The sequence below is a fragment of the Neodiprion fabricii genome, chromosome 5 (assembly GCF_021155785.1).
Source record: "Neodiprion fabricii isolate iyNeoFabr1 chromosome 5, iyNeoFabr1.1, whole genome shotgun sequence".
Taxonomy (NCBI): Eukaryota; Metazoa; Arthropoda; class Insecta; order Hymenoptera; family Diprionidae; genus Neodiprion; species Neodiprion fabricii.
The window spans coordinates 8,172,777-8,192,290 of record NC_060243.1 but is presented as its reverse complement, the minus strand read 5'-3'; the positions used below and the strand labels follow the sequence as shown (position 1 = coordinate 8,192,290).

Here is a 19,514-nt window from a genome sequence, read left to right as displayed (position 1 = left end):
TTCTGAAGCATATGTGATAGAACAATATGTTTTATTAGCATGTTAATGGATTTTTACAGCGATATAACAGAGTATTATGTTAAAATTGAAACCGAGTGCTTTTTTTTTTACTTGTAATATATAATAAATCTAACACAGATACATTATGATTTATACCTAGTTGGTATTAACATCAAGTTAAAGATATTCGAAATTACTTACGAATAAAAAGTTTTTTGATAGAATTTTAATACACATAAATTCAAGTCACTAAGATATTTAACGATAATCGAATGCATTTTATTTAAGCAGATTTAATAATTATTCAGTATTTCAAATTTTTTTTATTCACGATTTGTATACTATTTTCCTATAAATAATCTACCATTTGATACATCATAGTGATTGTAATTATAAATAGTCACCGAATTCAGTTGTCAAGTGCTGTGCAAATAGTGATGTGCAATAAATCATTAAAATCGCTTCGTTTCTTGCTGTTTAAGATGATATTTCCTTACGAGCATCATAACTCATAAAACTTTTGTGTGTACAAGGATGGCGAGAATGCTGCTGTACATACGGTTAAATGCTTTATAAATGCCTATTCCTGACAGATGCAGACTGATATACATGAGTGTGGAAACGTATTTTTTATCATTAGGTAAAAACCTTATCAATCCAGTGGCACTTTTCTAGGTCATAAAAATATCGCGAATGGAAGTTTTGCAAGGTGTGAATTTACGTGGATTTCACTATTTAATGTTGACTCAAGTCACCCAGATAAGAATTATTGACACACTTACACCGTAGAGATGCAACATTCGATTTATATCATTATATCTCTTCGTGATATACCAACGTGTTCTTCGCATAAAACTTCTATCAATATCCATTCCAAGTATCACCGCTGCGAATGTCTAATTGTAAGTATCAAGTTTAGATATCCGTCAAAAGCCATATTCACAAAGTTTGTGAACTATGTCGATTGCTCTGCCCTGTATGGTATTTTATTATTTTTCTAATAAAAATGTAATTATCCAGGTACTGTATGTTGGAATCAAAATTTGGATTTACCTCCAACTTGCTATCTGCTAATGTTTGAATTTTTTAAAGTAGTATCAATGAAAGGATCGATTACGATCGAGGAAGAGGAAGATGAGGATAAAGTTGAAACTTCAACCTGCGTGAATAAAATCTCCCGATTTATACCTATACTGGAATGGTTTCCACGATACACACACCTCGACGCAGTCTCGGATTTAATTGCAGGGATAACACTAGGGCTGACCATGATTCCTCAAAGCATAGCATACGCTGCGTTAGCTGGAGTGTCTGCTCAGGTATGCACAAAATTGAAATTAAAAAAATGCGATATGGTAAAAATTAATTGTTTTTCATTGTATTGAAAATAAGTTTCTTCCACAGTACGGACTCTATTCTGCCTTTGCGGGTAGTTTGATTTACATATTTTTTGGAAAAATCAAAGAAGTATCCATTGGCCCTACTTCTTTAATGTCACTTTTGACAAATGAATATACCCGAGGCCTGCCGATAGACTTTGTATTTCTCCTTGGTTTTCTCTCCGGATGCATGGAATTACTATTTGGACTGCTTAACTTCGGTTTGTGATGATGAAAAAATGACGAATGTACAATTAAATTGCCTGCAGTGTTAATATCAACAAATGCGTATAGTATAAAAGTTGTTAATTGAACAGCATATTTTATTATGTTGAAGTTGCGTTCGTAAACGTCGAATATTGACAGAGATGATGTTTAATTCTGACAGGATTCTTGGTGGATTTTATCTCGACGCCTGTTACATCAGGATTTACCTCAGCTACATCGGTGATCATTATTCTCGGACAACTAGAAAGACTGCTTGGTCTTGAATACAAAACGTCTTCCAATGTCGAGAAGATTTTTAAAGCATTCCAGCATATTGGTGACATTCGAATTGGTGATACCCTGATCGGTGTATCAAGTATCATATTTCTACTGACATTCAGGGTAGAGAAAATCTTGTACTATTTTTTCCTGCAGCTTTAATTAGTGGAACGTTTGAAAAATTTTGTCACATACCTCTAAGAGAGATAATTAATTCTTACAGAGACTCAACAATGTGAATCTACGCTGTCGCCTAAGTGAAAAAAAGCAAAGATTTGTGAAAAAGTTATTGTGGTTTCTTTCCATCGGTCGCAATGCTCTACTCATATTAATCACAACCATTATTGCGTTTATAATGGAAAGAGCTGGCAAATCCCCTTTCGTACTTTCCGGTAAGTTTATCAATAGTTTTTCTAAGTCTATTCTGCACTATAAACTGACAGACGCGGACTCCTTTCTCAATTCATGTTCACAGGTAAAGTTGAGCCAGGGCTTCCATCTTTTGGTCTACCTCCATTCAGTACACAAAACGGCAATCAAACATATACCTTCGTCGAAATGTGCTCGCAGCTAGGATCTGGAATTTTCATCATTCCTCTAGTTGCTGTGTTAGCTAATGTTTCAATCGCTAAAGTGTTCGGTAAACTATTCTGTTTGTAAATATAATGAAAAGTGATGAATTTCAACTTCTGATGTTCTTAATCAAGCCAACCTGTTTCAAGCAAGTGACAACGGAGTCGATGCAGCTCAAGAAATGCGCAGTTTGGGTTTGTGCAACATATTTGGTAGCTTTGTCCAGTCGATGCCAACATGCGGTGCGTTCAGTAGAAGTGCAGTGAGTAATTCAAGTGGCGTAAGAACACCCTTGTCTGGTCTCTATGCTGGTAAGTCTTCCAAATTTGATACAAGCTAAAACTGCATAAAGTAACTAACGAATATTTTGTTTCTTGTGATTATAGGGGTCTTGACTTTGTTAGCTTTGAGCTTCCTTACACCCTATTTCTATTACATTCCACGAGCTTCGCTAGCCGCTGTTCTTATAGGCGCAGTGATATTCATGATAGAATGGAGCATAATTCCAATACTGTGGAAAGGAAATAGTGAGTTACAATATTTCTCCAATCACCACAAATAACCAAATGATTAGGCTATTCCTTTTTTCACTAAATTCATATCCGTTAAAGGCTTATAATTATTTCATTTTCAGAAAAAGACATGGCAGCGACAATTACTACGTTCGTTGCATGCATTATATCAGTTGAATATGGACTGCTGTTCGGAGTCACGTTGAACATACTCTATCTGCTACACGCGTGGGCAAGACCAAATATAGAGATATCAAAATGCAAGGTGCGTAATCGACGCCTCTACTTGATAATCAAAACGGTTTATGAGATTCCCAGTTAAATCTAATTGCCACTCTAGCTTTCCAGAATATATGTGTTCAGCAAAATTTTCTCATATGGAGACTAAACGACTGTTTTTATGTTTTCCACAGACTGCTGACGGGGATAAATACATCCTAATAAAGCCAGACATTGGATTATATTATCCAGCGGTAGATTTTTTACGTAATAACGCAAATCAGGCTGCAGTGAAAGAAGGGAAAAATATACTTCCCGTAGTTTTGGACTGCGATGGCTTCAAAAGCATTGATTACACAGGGATGAAGGTAAGAAAAATACTTTCTGCTGAATTCCGTTTTGTATAAACTTTTCCGAATAAATTATGTTTCGTAGAAACTATTATGCTGAATACTTTTCAACAATACGTCATCACTTAACTTTAAAGAAGCTGTTGGAATATGTTATCTCACTTTTCTAGTGCATCGAAGCGATGATGAACGACTTTGAGAAGAAAGGGCAGTGCTTAACGTTCATACGCCTGAACGCAAAAGTGTTCAAGCAAATTGAATCACTTGGTGGTATAAAAAATCTAAGACATGCAAAGAACGAAGAGGATATCGTTGGTAAACTTTTCTGTGAGTACAATGCTGGATAAATATATGAACACGTTGCCAGGAAGTAATAAGTTTGCAGCGTTGACTTTACAATCTGCATACATGACTGTAAACGGCGTGTGGTATCTTAAATTATGATGCACAATTATAATCTTTGTGTAACTGACTTGTTTAGATTTATAGCGACTCATTTCGAGTTCTCTTCGCATATCTGGTGAATTCTGCAAATCTGCTAACCTTGCATTTATTATTTCTTTTCAACCTCATAGTCGCATCTGATCTTATATAAATTATATTCAATAGTCCAATTTTTTATGCATATATCCTATACTTTTCAAGTAAATGGGAGCTTGCACCAACTTTCATTCAGTCATCCAGCATAAAAAAATCGAGATTTATTTGCTATTTTCAAATCTCATTTTGCGTAATAAGAGGTGATGAAATATTAGAAAAGTATTAAACCTGTAACATTTTCTCTGTGAGAAAAAACTTTTATTTCTCGTGTTTTGAATGGTTATTCCGGCTTGCAGGTGATTCGTAAGGAAAGATAGGAAAAAGGTTTTCGAGGCCAGAACTACAAATTTTATAAAAAAATATAAAAAATATCGACGCCGTGTATTTCCAAGTACCACTGAACGGAAGTTCGTTTTTATTTTTCCCTTATTGAAAGTTTGAGTCCTTGGACTTTCGATAAAACCATAAAATGACCATAAAATAAATATGACAAATTTTTTAGTAGTGTTTTTCACTCGATTCAACATATTTTTTCAAATAGCTCCGTCCAATTTAACGTTAAAAAAACTCCCCTTGCGACATTTACACGGATAAGTTTCTAAGAAGTGAATTTTATAAAATGATGAATTAAGAAAAAAAAGTATGCACAAGAACTTATATCTTAGATACTGTGAAAAGTAGCTATTATTACTATGACTTAATTTTATGTTAACTTGAACGAAGTTTTTGAACAAAGAAATACTGGGTTTAAAAAAAACGCCCAAGAAATTTTATTTGATAGCCGTTCTTGTTCAAACCCAATCTACGAAATTTGGTTTTACAGAAAGAAGGACATGAATTTTGAAGCGAAAAATAAGAATCAATTTTCGTTCTGTGGAAATTGAAAATATACGCTTTATTCGTCAAAACGTGAATTTTTCAAGAGCAGAAACCACCCCCATGCAGGAACTGATCTTTTTTTGAAAAATTTGGACGCTTTTACATCGATGACAATTTTTGTGTTTTTTTTTTCCGTCCAGCTATCTGCACATTGCATCTCAAAAATAATTAAAAAAAGATCAGTCCCTCAATCACCAAAATATGAAAGTTTATTTTTCCTCAAAGATTTGGAACTTTTGAGGTTGAAGGTTTCCACACCCTAGTTTTTCAACACATGCAATAAAAAGTGAAAATGGCAGACAAATCTAAAATTCGGTTCTGAATTTGGGGGGGGAAGAATGATGGATTGAGCGAATTACAGTTCCGTGCAGTACAATAAAATTTCTATTTCAGATAACACAGTTGAAATGACGAGAAGTGCAACAGTGCCAATTTTTGAACAGACGAAAAGTGAAACAGCAGACAATAATACTGTAGGAATAACACAGGCTGGAAGAGATACAGCAGATAATGGAGAAGAACATGAAGGCAAACCTTTAGTGAGTGACTATCAAGCAGTAATAAAGGAGTTTGAAACATCTGAAAAATCAAAATTGCAAACAAAACCACCTGAGTCATGAAGAAATAAGGATTTGGCATCTATAAAATTGTTTCTCTTGACTATAATAATGTGTGAATATGCAGCTCTCAATACGATGCAAAGCAAATTCTGCTGCTTTTACGACTTTCATATTTTTTTTTTTTTGTTGTCAATAACACATTTACATAAAGGAAAAGACACCATTTGTCTACCCTATTTCAAGTTCTATACAGACTTGGGTGAAATAATCAGAAGACCTTTTGAATTACGAAAAAACTTAAGAACATGAATTGGCTACCCAGTAAACCAAAATGAATTGAATGGAATTAAATACACCTAGAAACAGAATAAACGCGAACTGAAGCGAACTGAAAAGACTTATGTGCTAATTATTTTGAATTTATTTTAATTCGTGTAAATTTTATTTTTGCCGTACTCAAATCAAGTTGGTCTACTGGTTGTGGTTCTTTTATTCGCTTATCTACATTTATGTGTAATTTTTAAACATCCGCAAGATTAAGGTGTTGACTTTGAAGTACTTTCAAAACAAAAGTGAGCAGTGATATAAGGATATTATGAAATTGGTTAACATATGTTATCATTCTGCTTTGAGCAATATTAAACTTAATGACATAGGTAGTAGAGGATATGGTAGTTATAATGGTACAGTAAATCATAGAGTAAATAGTCTTCAAAATCTCTGATATTCAAATAGTCCTACACCAGGAGGAAACAGAAACTCATTGTCAAAAGCAGTTTCTTTGGAACTGGTTGACATCAACTTCTTAGACTCTAATATGTGATTAAGAAAGAAAAGCACGATTCTTTGTAAATATCATAAATATGGTAACTATATAACAATGAATACATGCTCTACAATTTTTTTCCAAATACATCAAAATAGCTACGTAGCACTTAGGTATCTGTGAACAAATAATATGAATTATTTATTGAATCAGGTTGTAAACAGACAAGGAGAAATGTCCGTGAAACCTTACGTAATAAAAATGAACTGATCACAAGGAATTTATATTCATCAAGTCAGAATCAAAAATTTTCTAAGTACTGTAATAAAAATTGATTTATCTTTCCTAGTTTTATACATTTTTTATTACAGAAGCAATGATAAGTCGGCACCGAGATGCAATAAAGATTCAGCCTTGTAAGATGTTGAATCATAGTTTAGAACCTCAAAATAGGAAAGAGTAAACAAAATTAAATACAGAAGATTTATAAGGAGATTTAATGCAAGTGACGAGTAACTTGGAGTGGTAAAACGTCGTAATAAATGTGTACCTATGCGTACATGGTTAGCAGCCATAAGAGGGTGTTACCTGTGTTACCGACAGAGGAAAAATTAGACAGAGAGGGAGAGAGAGAACCGTGGCTTACCGTGGACCTTGCGCCGTCCGCGTGGACATGAAATCGTGTAGCAAATTTAAGAGGGAATATATAAGAAAAAATTGAAAAAAAAAATTTCAATGGGTGAGCCGTTGATGAGATTCGGTGATGGTTAGTTGGAGAAAATTGAAATAATCAATCCGACGCGAAGACAGGTTTAATGTCAAGAGCCCGAGCTGAGGATGGAACGAAAACAGTAGCGTGTAACACAGGCGTAATCAACATGGTGGCTCATAAAATAAACTTGCGAAGGCGTAATAGCGTGGAGATGATTTGAGCTGTAGAAGAAAAAATTGGTGAAATGCGTTTGTTGATTCTGTAAAGAAGTGTCATCAATGTATGGTTACTGGTGATTTATTTTACTCGCCAACAATGTCGGAGAGCGTGGATAACCGAAACGGGAACAAACACGATCAGTATAATAATACACATCCAGACGACGTCGACTGGAAATTACCAATCGCTTTCAACAAGCCGAGGCACACAGCGACGATTGAAGGGGTTAATTGCATCACGCAGACATGGCGAATGAAGGAACGGGTATGTTTTTTGACAGATATCAACCCCATCGGCTGCATATTCTGCGTCAAATATTAATCGATATAGTCGAGCGGACCATGTGATCTTGTCATGACCATGATGTCACACTTCCAGATGAAAACTGTGAGCGTCGCGCTCGTTTTATGCCTCAACGTTGGCGTCGATCCACCGGACGTCGTCAAAACTCAACCCTGTGCTCGACTCGAGTGTTGGATCGGTATTTCATGACTTTCCTTTATTTATTTACATCAACGTTCTTTGTCATGCCAATTATGTAACAACCACGGCGTACTTAGGTTATGTTGTCTTTTCTCGCCTCGTGTAACCGCTCCTTTTGTCCGGTCGATAATGCAGGTTTTTACCGAAGTTTCAATTGATTCAATGTTTGATCAAAAACTCATTTATTCATTAATATTGAATTTCGATAAAAACTAATGTAGTGTCGATGATTACTTCAATCTAATGCCTTTCATGCAATGTTTAAACATTCAAACTACCAACATTCCAACCCCAGATACTTTTTCACTCCCATTGTAAAATGATACATATTATGGGCAGACCCACAGTTGATGAGCCCACAAAAGGCTCTAGAGATGATTGGAAAAAACCTTCAACTGCAGTATGAGCGATGGCAACCACGTGCAAGGTACAAGCAAAGCCTTGATCCGACTGTCGAGGAAGTAAAAAAACTATGCACGTCATTGCGCCGCAATGCCAAGGAGGAGAGGGTTCTATTCCACTATAACGGTCACGGAGTTCCTAAACCCACCAGCAATGGAGAAATATGGGTTTTCAACAGGGTTAGTCGTCTAGCAAGCTTGATATTTCATTGCAGAATCGTAAATCCTTTCTAAATATCACAATAAGTGAACCATCACCAATTACCACAGATTATAAAATATCACTGTAATCGCTAACCAGTTGTATTTTTCTTTTCAGACATACACGCAGTACATTCCTCTGTCGGTGTATGATCTGCAAACATGGATGGGAGCACCTTCTATCTATGTATACGACTGTTCAAATGCTGGAATCATCGTTGATTCCTTTCAGCAGTTTGCTGAACAGCATGAACGGGAATACGAGGTCAAATTACTACACAACTTACATATTTAATGTCAGAGATACATGACTCTCAAGTGTGAAAACAATACTATCATTACTCAAGTTGAATTCATTCACTTAAGAATTTGAATCTTAGTTTCGACCAGGATATCATATATTTTTATGAGTTGCTGTAAATGCCAATCACTGCTTCTATATTCTCACATTTTTTGTTCTTCATGTACACATCTTTAGTGTCGGTTTAAAAACTTTATGTACAGCGAAGTTTCAAATTACGGAAGGAGAACATACTTTTCCGCCGACATTATATTTTCTTTTTTTCACAGATGGAAAAGCAGGCAGTTCAGCACAATAGGACGGCGGGCGTAGCCAGCGCAACTGCCCCTTCTTACAAGAATTGTATACAGCTGGCAGCTTGTGCTGCTAGTCAAATACTTCCGATGAATCCTGATTTACCTGCAGATATATTCACAGCTTGTCTTACAACTCCCATTACAATTGCATTACGCTGGTGAGATGAATAAACCATAGTATCCAAAACAGTTGTAGTGGTAATTGACTGGTATAAATCTGTCTTATTTAATCTCGTTTACAGGTTCGTCATGCAGAATACATCAAAATTAGTGCCTAAGGTGTCCCTAGACCTTATCGATAAGTAAGTTCCACATGTCAACTGTCCTAAATTTTTCACACAATATGATAGTAATGAAGATGAAGATTGATGTTTATTTTATTTATTTATTATTATTATTATTATTATTTTTTTTGTAGAATACCAGGTCAGTTGTCAGATCGCAGGACGATGCTAGGCGAACTAAATTGGATCTTTACGGCTATAACAGACACCATTGCTTGGAATACGTTACCTAGAGGTATATCAATACCTCTTTTTCTAGAAACATTAGATGTGGATACCAGTTGATTACTCAAAGGACTATTTTGTCTTTTTCAGATCTGTTCCAAAGATTATTTAGACAAGACTTACTAGTAGCTAGTTTATTTAGAAACTTTTTGTTGGCGGAAAGGATCCTTCGATCCTATGACTGTACACCTGTTTCATTCCCAAAACTACCACCAACGTTTCAAGTGAGTAACACTTTGGACCGAATCATTCTTATGTTAATGATCGAGTTCTTACAAAAAAAAAGGAACTGGTTCAGGATGTAATAGCTTTTAAGATAAGCTTCTAACATTATTTATATCTGGCAGTTGAATTTGACAGTAAATGAAAACACAATTCGAACAAATTTAAGTCCATAATGAGCAAATGGTTTCGTTATACAAGTCACAGGTACAATCACTTGAAATTAGTTACCATATCCATAACTGAGCCGATAATAGAAATGAATTTCTTTTTTGTGCAGCACCCAATGTGGCAGGCTTGGGATTTGGCTCTTGACCTCTCTTTAGCTCAACTAGCAGCGGTATTGGAATCGGAGACTTTATTTGTTCACTCGCCATTTTTCGAAGAACAACTCACAGCCTTCCAAGTATGGCTTACGTTAGGTTCAAAGTCTCGCAACCCTCCCGAACAACTGCCAATTGTATTACAAGTATTGCTGAGCCAAGTACACAGGCTCAGAGCTTTGGAGTTGCTTGGAAAGTTCCTTGACCTTGGACCATGGGCTGTAAACCTAGCCCTAAGTGTTGGGATATTTCCTTACGTTTTGAAATTACTACAGAGCAATGCAAGAGAATTAAGACCCTTGTTAGTTTTCATATGGGCAAAAATCCTTGCGGTGGACAGTGTATGTTCAACGTCTGTTTCATTACTATATATCTATATATGAATCAATCAATTGTTTATAAACTAACTAGTATAATATTATAGACGTGTCAGGCAGATCTAGTGCGCGACCATGGACATAAATATTTTCTTTCCGTTCTTCAAGATCCTACAATACCGGTAATTTGTTATGTATAGCTACTACCATTCCTCTGGCATTACAATCTCTATGACTTGTTAATCATAGTTTTAATCTTCCTCATGCTCGATTTCTCAGAGCGAGCACCGAACTTTAGCTGCGTTTGTCTTGGCTAGTATCGTAAACAACTATCCAGCAGGGCAGGAAGCTGCTCTGAAAGGTAGTCTTGTGTCAATTTGTCTGGAGCAACTAGGTGACCCAAATCCTCTACTACGACAGTGGCTATGCCTGTGCCTTGCCAGACTTTGGCATAATTATGATGCAGCTAGGTGGTGTGGAGTCAGAGATATTGCGCATGAAAAACTCTACACTCTTTTGCAAGATCCAATACCTGAGGTGACCTTATGACCTTATGAATGACCTTATTATTCTACAGTTAGTTGTCCCTAGATTACATCTATTTTATTTCAGTTGTTTACTCAAGTGATTTGTTTCTCAGGTCAGAGCAGCTGCGGTCTACGCTCTAGGAACATTTATAAACAGTGTCACTAAAAGAAGTGAACATGCCAATAATATTGATCAAATTATCGCCATGACGCTTATAAATACTGTTAGTCACGATATGAGCCCTCTTGTGAGAAAGGTATGTGTTAGCCTTATTCATTCAATTATTCTTTATATTATCAAGCATAGAGTAATTGGTTTAAATATATCACGATTGACATACATGTGATTTCTAGCCAGGAAGTCTTTATCTAACGGTTTTCGTTTTTATTCACAGGAATTAGTCGTCGCTTTGCAATGGATGGTGCTACATTTTGAAAACTCGTTTGTAACTTTGGCAGTTGCTGAAGAAAATAGTAGGCGGGATCCGGTCGTCGAGACTTTATCTCCATTCACAGGTATGCGTCGGATCGGTTCGAGAGATAGATTAAAAATTCTTTCGCCAAATAACGCTTATGGCACGGATACGACAGATTTTAGCCAAGATCGCATGAAGAGAGTATCGTCTTCTTCGTCCATCAGTAGTTTAGGTAAAGTACTTGTACAACGTTTCAACTGTTTACTGCTTTCAAGATTTAAATCAAATCATTTTTTTTTGTTTTTTAAATGCATATTAAATTTCACGACATCTTTCAAATCGGAAAAAGTGTTGAAGATAAGTTTGTTATGTTCCTAAGCTCACGTAAATGAAGAATTTATATTCTTCGGAATTTTTCTAATTAATAAATATACTAAAAAGTGACTCAAGTCTGATCATATGATTCACACCGGAAAATCTTTGAGCCAAACTTTAGACATATTTGCTCTGTTAATTAGTAAACGATTATCAGGACACTCTACTCATCTTACAGCTATTGTGATTGGAACTCGATCTCCTAGGATATCCAAAAGGTGTTGAAACGAAGAAAGCTGTAGTCTATAAAAATTATATCAGTTATTTTAGCATCTCTGAAAAAGAGTTTCAAAACTTTGAATTGCATAAAATATAGCTGAAACCCCAGAAAAATTGATGACGTTACTTGTTATTGCAAGGAACGGTTCGCTTAATAAATTGCAGTTTTATTTTAAGACTAAGTGTCTAACAGCTTTTCTTTTCAACTTTTGGCATACCAGGAAACAACTGGGAATTTGTAAGAAAACCATGCGAATCAATCGGTAATAATTTGTGCAAAACATAATCATATCGTAACCGAATGTCTTGATGCATGTTTGGCGATTATTTTCTAAATTTAATTTAGAGTTGGTGGATCATTAGAAATTTTTTTTCTTTTCTTGCATGCAGTTAGTGATCAGTTGAAGTGAAGGAAATTCATAATCACATTTGAGATTTTCTTACTGTAGAAACCATATATGTTCGCAAGTTAAAATAGATTCGGCTAATCTGTCCATCACTTTTTGTACAGGTCAATCATCATTTGGTAATCTCCCAAGCTTGTCTTACGGAAGTGTGTACATGAAATTGTGGCATGGCCTCTGTAGCCTCGATAGTGATCCGCATCCTTCGGTCGCTACAATGTCTCAGAAAGTTACGAACCACATTCGTAATCAGGTAAAATTCCCACACATAGTATCAGCTCTCAGTTCAGTGCTTGTTTTTTAAACACAATCCATGATGCTGAAAATTGCTTTACACCATCAACAGTACAAATTAGAATTTTACATGATGCAGAATTTGACAAATAACATTTTTACAAAAAGCAAAGTCTAAAAATGTTGAATATCCAGGTCAAAGAATGTTCAGTACCAAAAGAGGTAACAGAGGCAAAGCTACCATCAATCTCCCTTCCCCCGTCGCCATCTAGTCGAGCTAGCTTTCTGACGTGAGTAAAAATTGATACGAAAGACACGAGGATCGTTTCACATAATTAAGATAGTCAATTTTCAAACTTGAAATTATTTTTTTATCCCAGTAAGGGAGAGTCTCTTCCTACAGTCAGCGCTACCTCGGAAATTCTACGCCCTCCAAGGGTACCACTACACGGAAGTCGGACGAGAAAAACACCTCCGATTAATACAGTAAGCTTCTAAATTGCTGCCTTGATATAATTCATGTTACTTAACAAAATGGAACTGTAACTTCCGTAAATTCAGATAACTGAAGAGGCTGATGAGGTTTTGGGTTTCAAAAATCCATTGACAACGTCCTTATTCGTCGAATGGAGTTGCGCCCAATTTGCTCAACCGGTCAGTTTAGAGAGTGAAACAGAATCCACCAATGACATAGAGAGTAGAGCTCACTATGAACGGGAGTGGAGGTAATAAGTAATTTAATTTTATACTTAAAACTGATCTCAAATTAATTTCGGTATTGTAACTCGCGGAATTATAATCACTAGATATCTTCGAAACAAGAAACAACGAAGAGACGCAAAAGAGGAACAGATCAGAGTTGCGCGAGGAAGATTAGAGTCTCAGGTCTTTCATACACGAAGCCCTCAACCTCCTGAAGTTGTTACTTTCCACCCATTTGACAAGCATTTGGCTGTTGCAGCAAAAGATTGTTTCGGGTAGGTTTCTTAAAATTTTGTTTATCTAACGAAACTTAAGGAGTCGTTAAAAATCATTACTTTGTCATTGAAAAATTGATATGCCCGTTTTATTTTTACGATGCCAAGTAGTATGATTAAATCTTGAGCCCACAATTATTGTCAACTATTTCACATCTTTACCTTAAGTTGAAGGATTAATATTATTCGTTATTGTGTAGAATATGGGACTGGCAAACCGGTACAAGACTTACATACTGCACAAGCCGCGGGAGTAAAATGGCTCGTGTAACTGCATTAGGTTTCATAAATTCTCACGACGTAGCACTTCTGATGACTGGATCTGATGACGGCTCTGTAAGAATATGGAAAAATTATTGTAACATGTTGGGTCGTGACCCTACGCTCCTCACAGCTTGGCAAGCCTTAGCAGATGCACAACCTGCTTCAAAGAGTCCCAGTGGTAAAACCGTATTTTCAATTTTGCAATTTATATCACTTTGGTACCTGCCAGATCGTTAAAATCACATCAGAGCATAGTCTCCAAAATAATTTTGTTATTCACGTAGAAACACTTGAAATTTAAATTAAGTAAAAAAATGTTCAATTCATTGTAAACTATCTTTCGATACTTCCAACTTTATTCCAAATCAGCTTTCACCTCAATTCAAAATGAGTGATGAACAGTCAAATCTCACTATATATTGTAAGTAGCTGGTGTCCCTGGTTCAACAGTACACAATTCAGCTTCAGCCGGCCTTATCACCAGCTGGGAACAGCGCTCGCTAACACTAGCCGTTACTGGGGACGTGCGCATAGTGCGACTCTGGGACGCTGAAACCGAATTAAAGAAACAAGATATACCCACTGGGGCGGACATCTGTGCTACATGTCTAGACACGGATGGTTCTGGTGAGTTCAACGTTTTAAACTAAATTATCAATCACATGGAACTGCTAACGTGCATTTTTATCTAACTTCAATACGTTTATTTGTTCAAAAATTAAATTGTTTGACCATTCAAATGAATATCAAAGGCACCTTGATGGCTCTGGGATGCGGTGATGGATCGGTGCGTCTTTTCGATCGTCGGCTTCCACCTCATGAAGCAAGAGTGATGACATGGAGAGAGCACACAGCCTGGGTTCTTGGTGCTTACTTCAGGGGTACGGCGACAGGTGCCCCCCGACTTATCACAGGCTCATTATCTGGAGATATTAGATTCTTCGATCTCAGAAAGAATTCATCTGTTAACACAGTTCAAACCGCCCAAGGAATAACTGCTATGGCTGTTCACAATGTTGCCGACATTTTTACCTGGTGAGTTCTATGAATTGTAGAGAATTATCATCGTTCTTTGTAACTGCCAAGGGTAGAATTATAGTAATGTGAGTGAGAAGTTTATTGCACTTCTGAAATACCTGTGAAGAAGCCATACCACTTTTAAAAATACAAGATACACCTGGAGTAAATAAATGCTAATAAAATACATACAATACTTTTCAGTGCATCTATGAACCAATGCATCAGTGTTTACAATATGTCAGGCCAAAACTTGAACGCAATAAAGTCCTACGAAGGTTTCATGGGTACTCGAATCGGTCCAGTCAGCTGTCTCAACTTCCATCCATACAGAGTGGTACTGGCAGCAGGCTGCATGGACAGTTCCGTATCCGTTTACGCTTCTGAGCCGCGCAGATGACTATCGGAGATGGAGCTGGTATAGGGATACATCCAGCAAGCCGTAGAAATATTGCATCAGACCCCATCCCTATTTACATTTGAGTAAGCCTGTGGTATTACGTGAATATGTTAAAATTTCTCGAGCGTCCATCATGTGGTTCCTTACTATAAATTTGTAAATACCTACATATATGCTTTACCATTAGCTTTTATCTACCTGTGTGGCAAAAATCGAGTAATGATGTTGGAGCAAATGTCAAAACAGGTGAGAATTTTTTATTTATTTTTGTCTTTTTTTTTTTCTTCTATTTCATAGTCACGTCTACTTTTCTTTCACAACTTGCAATGCAATAGAGATCCAAGTTCTATCACTTAATCAAAACACGTTATTAATCTAAAATTTTGATTCACTTAGCGCGTAATATTCATGGTCCTGTGTTCGTAATTTAAACTTAATGCACACTATGTACACATGCGGTAAGCAGCAATCCCGAAAGAAGTAGGCCGAGTTGTTTATTGGATTGGACAGTCGATACATTCTTTTCGTGCAAGAGTTTTTCTGACAATGGTATATGACAAACTTGCAGCTTCCAAGATTTGACTGACTTTTTTTTTAATTGTGAAAATCACAGGATACCAACCAGGAGATCTATGTCATTAGAGTAATCCAATGACTCCGAAACAATGCGTTACCTACATTTTTAACATTGATTATTTTTCTTATGAATACTTTCTGTTCTATTAGTACTCGACTTAATAATATAATTAGTTCGAACTATACATCATATAACGAAAAGAATTAGATCTCACGAAGTGAATTGATGGAACAAACAAAATAAAACGTTAAAATAAAAATCTTTGAACATGCGCCAAGAATCGATCGAATTTGCGTACATGATTTTTTTTGTTGTCAATATGTCACATATATCATAAGTATACCTCCATTTATGTAAAACTGAAAATCACGAATAGTTTTTTGCCAATTTAACAGGTACAATAAGCAATTAGCTGAGATACAGAAGTGCACGTGAATCAAATGATTCCGAGATCACACAGCTATACTTTTATTTAATAGGTGTAGGAGTAAATGAGTATATCATACAAAGTCAAGATTCTAAGTAATGGTAACTATTAACCATTAATATTATGTCTATAATAAATGTACAACACTCGCTGCTTGGGCAGCGATTGGCAATGACAAATGGTGATAAATATTTATCGAGTGGCAGCCACGAAAGTTCGTACAATCTAAATTCTGATACTAACATTAAGCTCAAATAAGTAATCATCAAGAATATTCTTGATTTGATAGTGCTATAGCTTTTGATTAGTCAGAAGATCAAGAGAAAGTTTAGGAAAATGATATATAAATAAAGGAATAATATTTATTCAAAAAGCGCATATGGCCATTTCGGTGGATTGAAATATGATAACGTTTTATTACCCACAATTTATTATTAATTTTTGAGGCATTCGAAGTGCAAATGTTAAACAACTACGTGAATCGTAATAAACCACACAACTTACTATAATTAACTCTGTTCTTCAATTGCTACAAGTTCATTACATCATACTAGTAATTTATTCGCTTCGTAAAAAATTATTCTCTAATAAATTTTGTTTTTCATATGCCATCCCTGCAGTCTAATACTGGGAGATATATTTGGTTTATTTTATTTTTCATTTTTCTTCACCATGTGCCGAGATGCTTAAAAATCTTTGTATTATCATACACTATGTACATGCTTGCTGATCTTTCCACTGTTGCAAAGCATGGATCTGTCCATCATATTTATTAACAAATAATAATATTCATGGCTATCAAACTACCAATTCAAAACACTACACGCAGAGTGTTTACTCCAAAATGCAATACTGATTAACTCCCTAAGCATACATGTAGAATGTATAACGGTATACATTACACGTATATTTTAAAGCTTAATTTTACTCATAAACTATTATACTTAATAAAAAGAAAGTGTTGGTGAACATTAACTCATGTTCGCATCAATCCGGTTGCCAATTGGTTATCTAACATGTAAATAAGAGTCATACGTTGAGAATATATTTTCGCAAAGTGACAACTGCGTTATCCTAAAAAGTATGTAATCGTTATTCTTGCTCTCAGCTAAATGTAAAAGGTTTGTAATTATGTAAAGCATTGCTATAAATATACATATATGATTGGTGCATCAAGTTTATCAGGCGTCTTATGATATAGTTTATGAAAACAATAATCAGAACAATCATTGTTTAGGTACACAGCACACATTACCCAACATATTAGAACAACGCCTTTGTAAATAGTTGGTAAATAAAATTCGATCATGTTATACGATCTATTGCTATGAAATAATAAGTCCGCTATTTATTCGATTTTTTAATGAAGAAAAAAAGAAAACAGCAACAAGTAAAGTTTTCCCTTTCAGTGATAAATAGACAATTACTTTCAATATACATATAAAAATATTATTTTATTCGTATAATTACAAAGCACAAATAAATTAATTTAATTATCAGTAAGAAGCAAAGTCTTTGGTGTTCATTTTGCTCACAACGCAGTCGATTAAACTGGAAACTTTCAGTTCAGATTCATCGACTTTATATATTTTTTTAACTACTGATGTGTCAGTTATTTCTTTTAGCCTTCCAATCGAAACTCTCTCGCCTTTGATCGCAGCTAGCGAATCCTTTGCCATAGCTTCTGTATTATCCGATCCATGAATAATTCCTACAATAATGTTTTTCTCCTTATCGTCAATGCCAAACTTGACCAACGACTGAGTAATATTCTTCGACAATGACATGTTGAATAAAATTTCTGTAAATATTGTTCTCGTAGTCAATTTGCCAAATTTCTCATTAACTACGGCCTTGTTTGCTGCGACGATAACTTGAAACAGGTCGACAACGAGCCCGGCTTTCATAACGCAACATTGGAGTTCCCCGCTGATTAACTTTTTACGTATTTCTTCAGTGTTTTCAACGTTAATAAACAAGTATAATGTTATAAATTTTCCTGTATCTTCGTCCAACTGTACCGTACAACTTTCCATATTTTTAGCACAGCTTTGCTAAGAAATTTTGCAAAATACGGTGTGAATTAACCTCACAATAAACGATAACAATTGAATTGATGGGTTAGGTTAATTCCGATTTTCTTCTTTGCCTACCGAGTGAAACGAAAAGAATCCAGTCATTAGTTCGTACGTGGTTCGTACCGTTCGTACTAGTCGCACTGGTTTACACAAAAGTTTCTCGCGCGTTGATCTCACGCTGTTTTTTCATTCTGTTCGAAAATACTAGTATTACTTCGTGGAAAATACTCCGCAACTGTAAATTGCATTGGGTCAATTGTTTTTTCAATACTCATACCACAGATTAGATTTTATAAAATCAAAGAAGCTCGCCAATTCTACTTTATTTCCTTTCTTCTTGAGTATAGACAGATCATAATGTGTACATACTTGCATAAGCAATGAATACGTTGAAACTATAACAAGTCTAGTGTCCTGAAACTTGTCGTCTCAAACATGACTTTACAATCCAAAGGACGTGCTATTGAATGGTTTCGCTTCTCCTTTTGGCTTCAATGTTGCCTGGGTTGTATTAATAAAAGCAAGAAAGCATTGAAGTCTCTGAGAATATAAAAAGGTAAAATTGTCTGAATAGAATCTTTTCGCACCGCGTGAAAAATTGTTTTCAATACTTATATGCAAATGTACTTTACTCTTTTCTCATAGATAAAATTAATTTTGTCTTTCGCGCATCCATTTTCGTTTCCGTATCAGTTAATGCGACCCACATTTCCGGAATGTTTGACCCAGAATCTTTTATACGAATATAGCCGTACGAACTTTTGTCGAGTTATAGTTATGGGTTCTAAGACCCAGTATAAACTGATTTTCAAGCGACGTTCGAAAAAGTCTTTCGTCGTGCCTTTATATTTTTTATTCAATCGCTAAATATAAGTAAATCACTTGTACGTTATAGCATAGATGTAACTGGCGTGCCAAATATTGAAAAAGACGCGTCAGAACCAACATTTTGTTCCATTAAAAAAACATCTGTCGTCTAAGGTGTATCTAGTATAAAATTTTACAGTAAAATTGTGTGTATAACGCGTACGATATAACACAACTGTACGTGTACTACCAACTGCATGATCTCAAAAACTAAAACTTATCGCGGAAGAAGTAACTAGAACGTATTTTTCGACATCATTATCTATATTTAATTATCTATATTTAAACATTTCTATTATCATCACCACGGTATTATGATTATTGTTTTTGTTGTTATTGTTGTTGTTGGTACGATTTTTCACTGTTATTTTCTTATTACTACAAGTTAATTCTGTTACAAGTGCTGGCGGTTCAAGTAGACACGGGTGAAAATTAGGACTTTGGGAAACGTTTTCAACTATATAATGAACAATATAACATAAGT

The 19,514-nt window shown here is 35.5% G+C and overlaps 3 protein-coding genes across 10 annotated transcripts; 2 read left to right on the top strand and 1 right to left on the bottom strand.

The window, feature by feature from the left end:
• Nucleotides 1–142: 142 nt before the first annotated feature.
• Nucleotides 143–6,572, top strand: LOC124182946 (sodium-independent sulfate anion transporter-like). Of its 2 annotated transcripts, none has more exons than XM_046570794.1 (12): nucleotides 143–902; nucleotides 1,096–1,319; nucleotides 1,405–1,600; nucleotides 1,768–1,988; nucleotides 2,089–2,257; nucleotides 2,341–2,505; nucleotides 2,588–2,749; nucleotides 2,825–2,965; nucleotides 3,073–3,215; nucleotides 3,364–3,537; nucleotides 3,690–3,846; nucleotides 5,332–6,572. In XM_046570794.1, the coding sequence occupies exons 1-12, from the start codon at nucleotides 893–895 to the stop codon at nucleotides 5,556–5,558; spliced, it is 1,989 nt and encodes a 662-aa protein (XP_046426750.1). In that variant the 5' UTR covers nucleotides 143–892; the 3' UTR covers nucleotides 5,559–6,572. The 2 variants fall into 2 exon arrangements, with proteins under 2 accessions (XP_046426750.1, XP_046426749.1); XM_046570793.1 differs by having other exon boundaries at nucleotides 1,093–1,319.
• A 320-nt stretch (nucleotides 6,573–6,892) lies between these two features.
• LOC124182943 (regulatory-associated protein of mTOR) lies at nucleotides 6,893–17,266 on the top strand. Of its 7 annotated transcripts, XR_006870890.1 has the most exons (24): nucleotides 6,893–7,459; nucleotides 7,574–7,676; nucleotides 8,018–8,259; nucleotides 8,399–8,545; nucleotides 8,851–9,035; nucleotides 9,120–9,179; nucleotides 9,296–9,396; nucleotides 9,477–9,610; nucleotides 9,889–10,272; nucleotides 10,356–10,430; nucleotides 10,528–10,785; nucleotides 10,889–11,032; nucleotides 11,171–11,423; nucleotides 12,007–12,048; nucleotides 12,297–12,442; nucleotides 12,619–12,713; nucleotides 12,804–12,909; nucleotides 12,985–13,148; nucleotides 13,230–13,400; nucleotides 13,601–13,842; nucleotides 14,094–14,291; nucleotides 14,417–14,699; nucleotides 14,886–15,164; nucleotides 15,269–17,266. XR_006870890.1 is itself a non-coding variant. In XM_046570781.1 (23 exons), the coding sequence occupies exons 1-23, from the start codon at nucleotides 7,259–7,261 to the stop codon at nucleotides 15,079–15,081; spliced, it is 3,897 nt and encodes a 1,298-aa protein (XP_046426737.1). In that variant the 5' UTR covers nucleotides 6,893–7,258; the 3' UTR covers nucleotides 15,082–17,266. The 7 variants fall into 7 exon arrangements, 6 of the variants coding, with proteins under 6 accessions (XP_046426737.1, XP_046426736.1, XP_046426735.1 ...); XM_046570781.1 differs by having other exon boundaries at nucleotides 14,127–14,291; nucleotides 14,886–17,266; XM_046570780.1 differs by having other exon boundaries at nucleotides 14,115–14,291; nucleotides 14,886–17,266.
• On the bottom strand, nucleotides 16,752–18,617 carry LOC124182952 (EKC/KEOPS complex subunit TPRKB-like). The gene has a single exon (XM_046570815.1). The coding sequence runs from the start codon at nucleotides 18,119–18,121 to the stop codon at nucleotides 17,582–17,584; it is 540 nt and encodes a 179-aa protein (XP_046426771.1). The 5' UTR covers nucleotides 18,122–18,617; the 3' UTR covers nucleotides 16,752–17,581.
• Between the last annotated feature and the right edge of the window lie 897 nt (nucleotides 18,618–19,514).

What these genes read in the sequence shown, in the direction of transcription:
- LOC124182946 (XM_046570793.1), top strand. An exon ending in TTCAATCGCTAAAGTGTTCG is followed by an intron (nt 2,506 to 2,587) that starts GTAAACTATTCT and finishes ACCTGTTTCAAG; the next exon opens with CAAGTGACAACGGAGTCGAT. An exon ending in AATACTGTGGAAAGGAAATA is followed by an intron (nt 2,966 to 3,072) that starts GTGAGTTACAAT and finishes TTTCATTTTCAG; the next exon opens with AAAAAGACATGGCAGCGACA.
- LOC124182943 (XM_046570779.1), top strand. Translation starts at nt 7,259, where the DNA reads ATGGTTACTGGTGATTTATTTTACTCGCCAACAATGTCGGAGAGCGTG. An exon ending in TCGACTCGAGTGTTGGATCG is followed by an intron (nt 7,677 to 8,017) that starts GTATTTCATGAC and finishes TATTATGGGCAG; the next exon opens with ACCCACAGTTGATGAGCCCA. An exon ending in CGAACCACATTCGTAATCAG is followed by an intron (nt 12,443 to 12,618) that starts GTAAAATTCCCA and finishes TTGAATATCCAG; the next exon opens with GTCAAAGAATGTTCAGTACC.
- LOC124182952 (XM_046570815.1), bottom strand. Translation starts at nt 18,121, where the DNA reads ATGGAAAGTTGTACGGTACAGTTGGACGAAGATACAGGAAAATTTATA.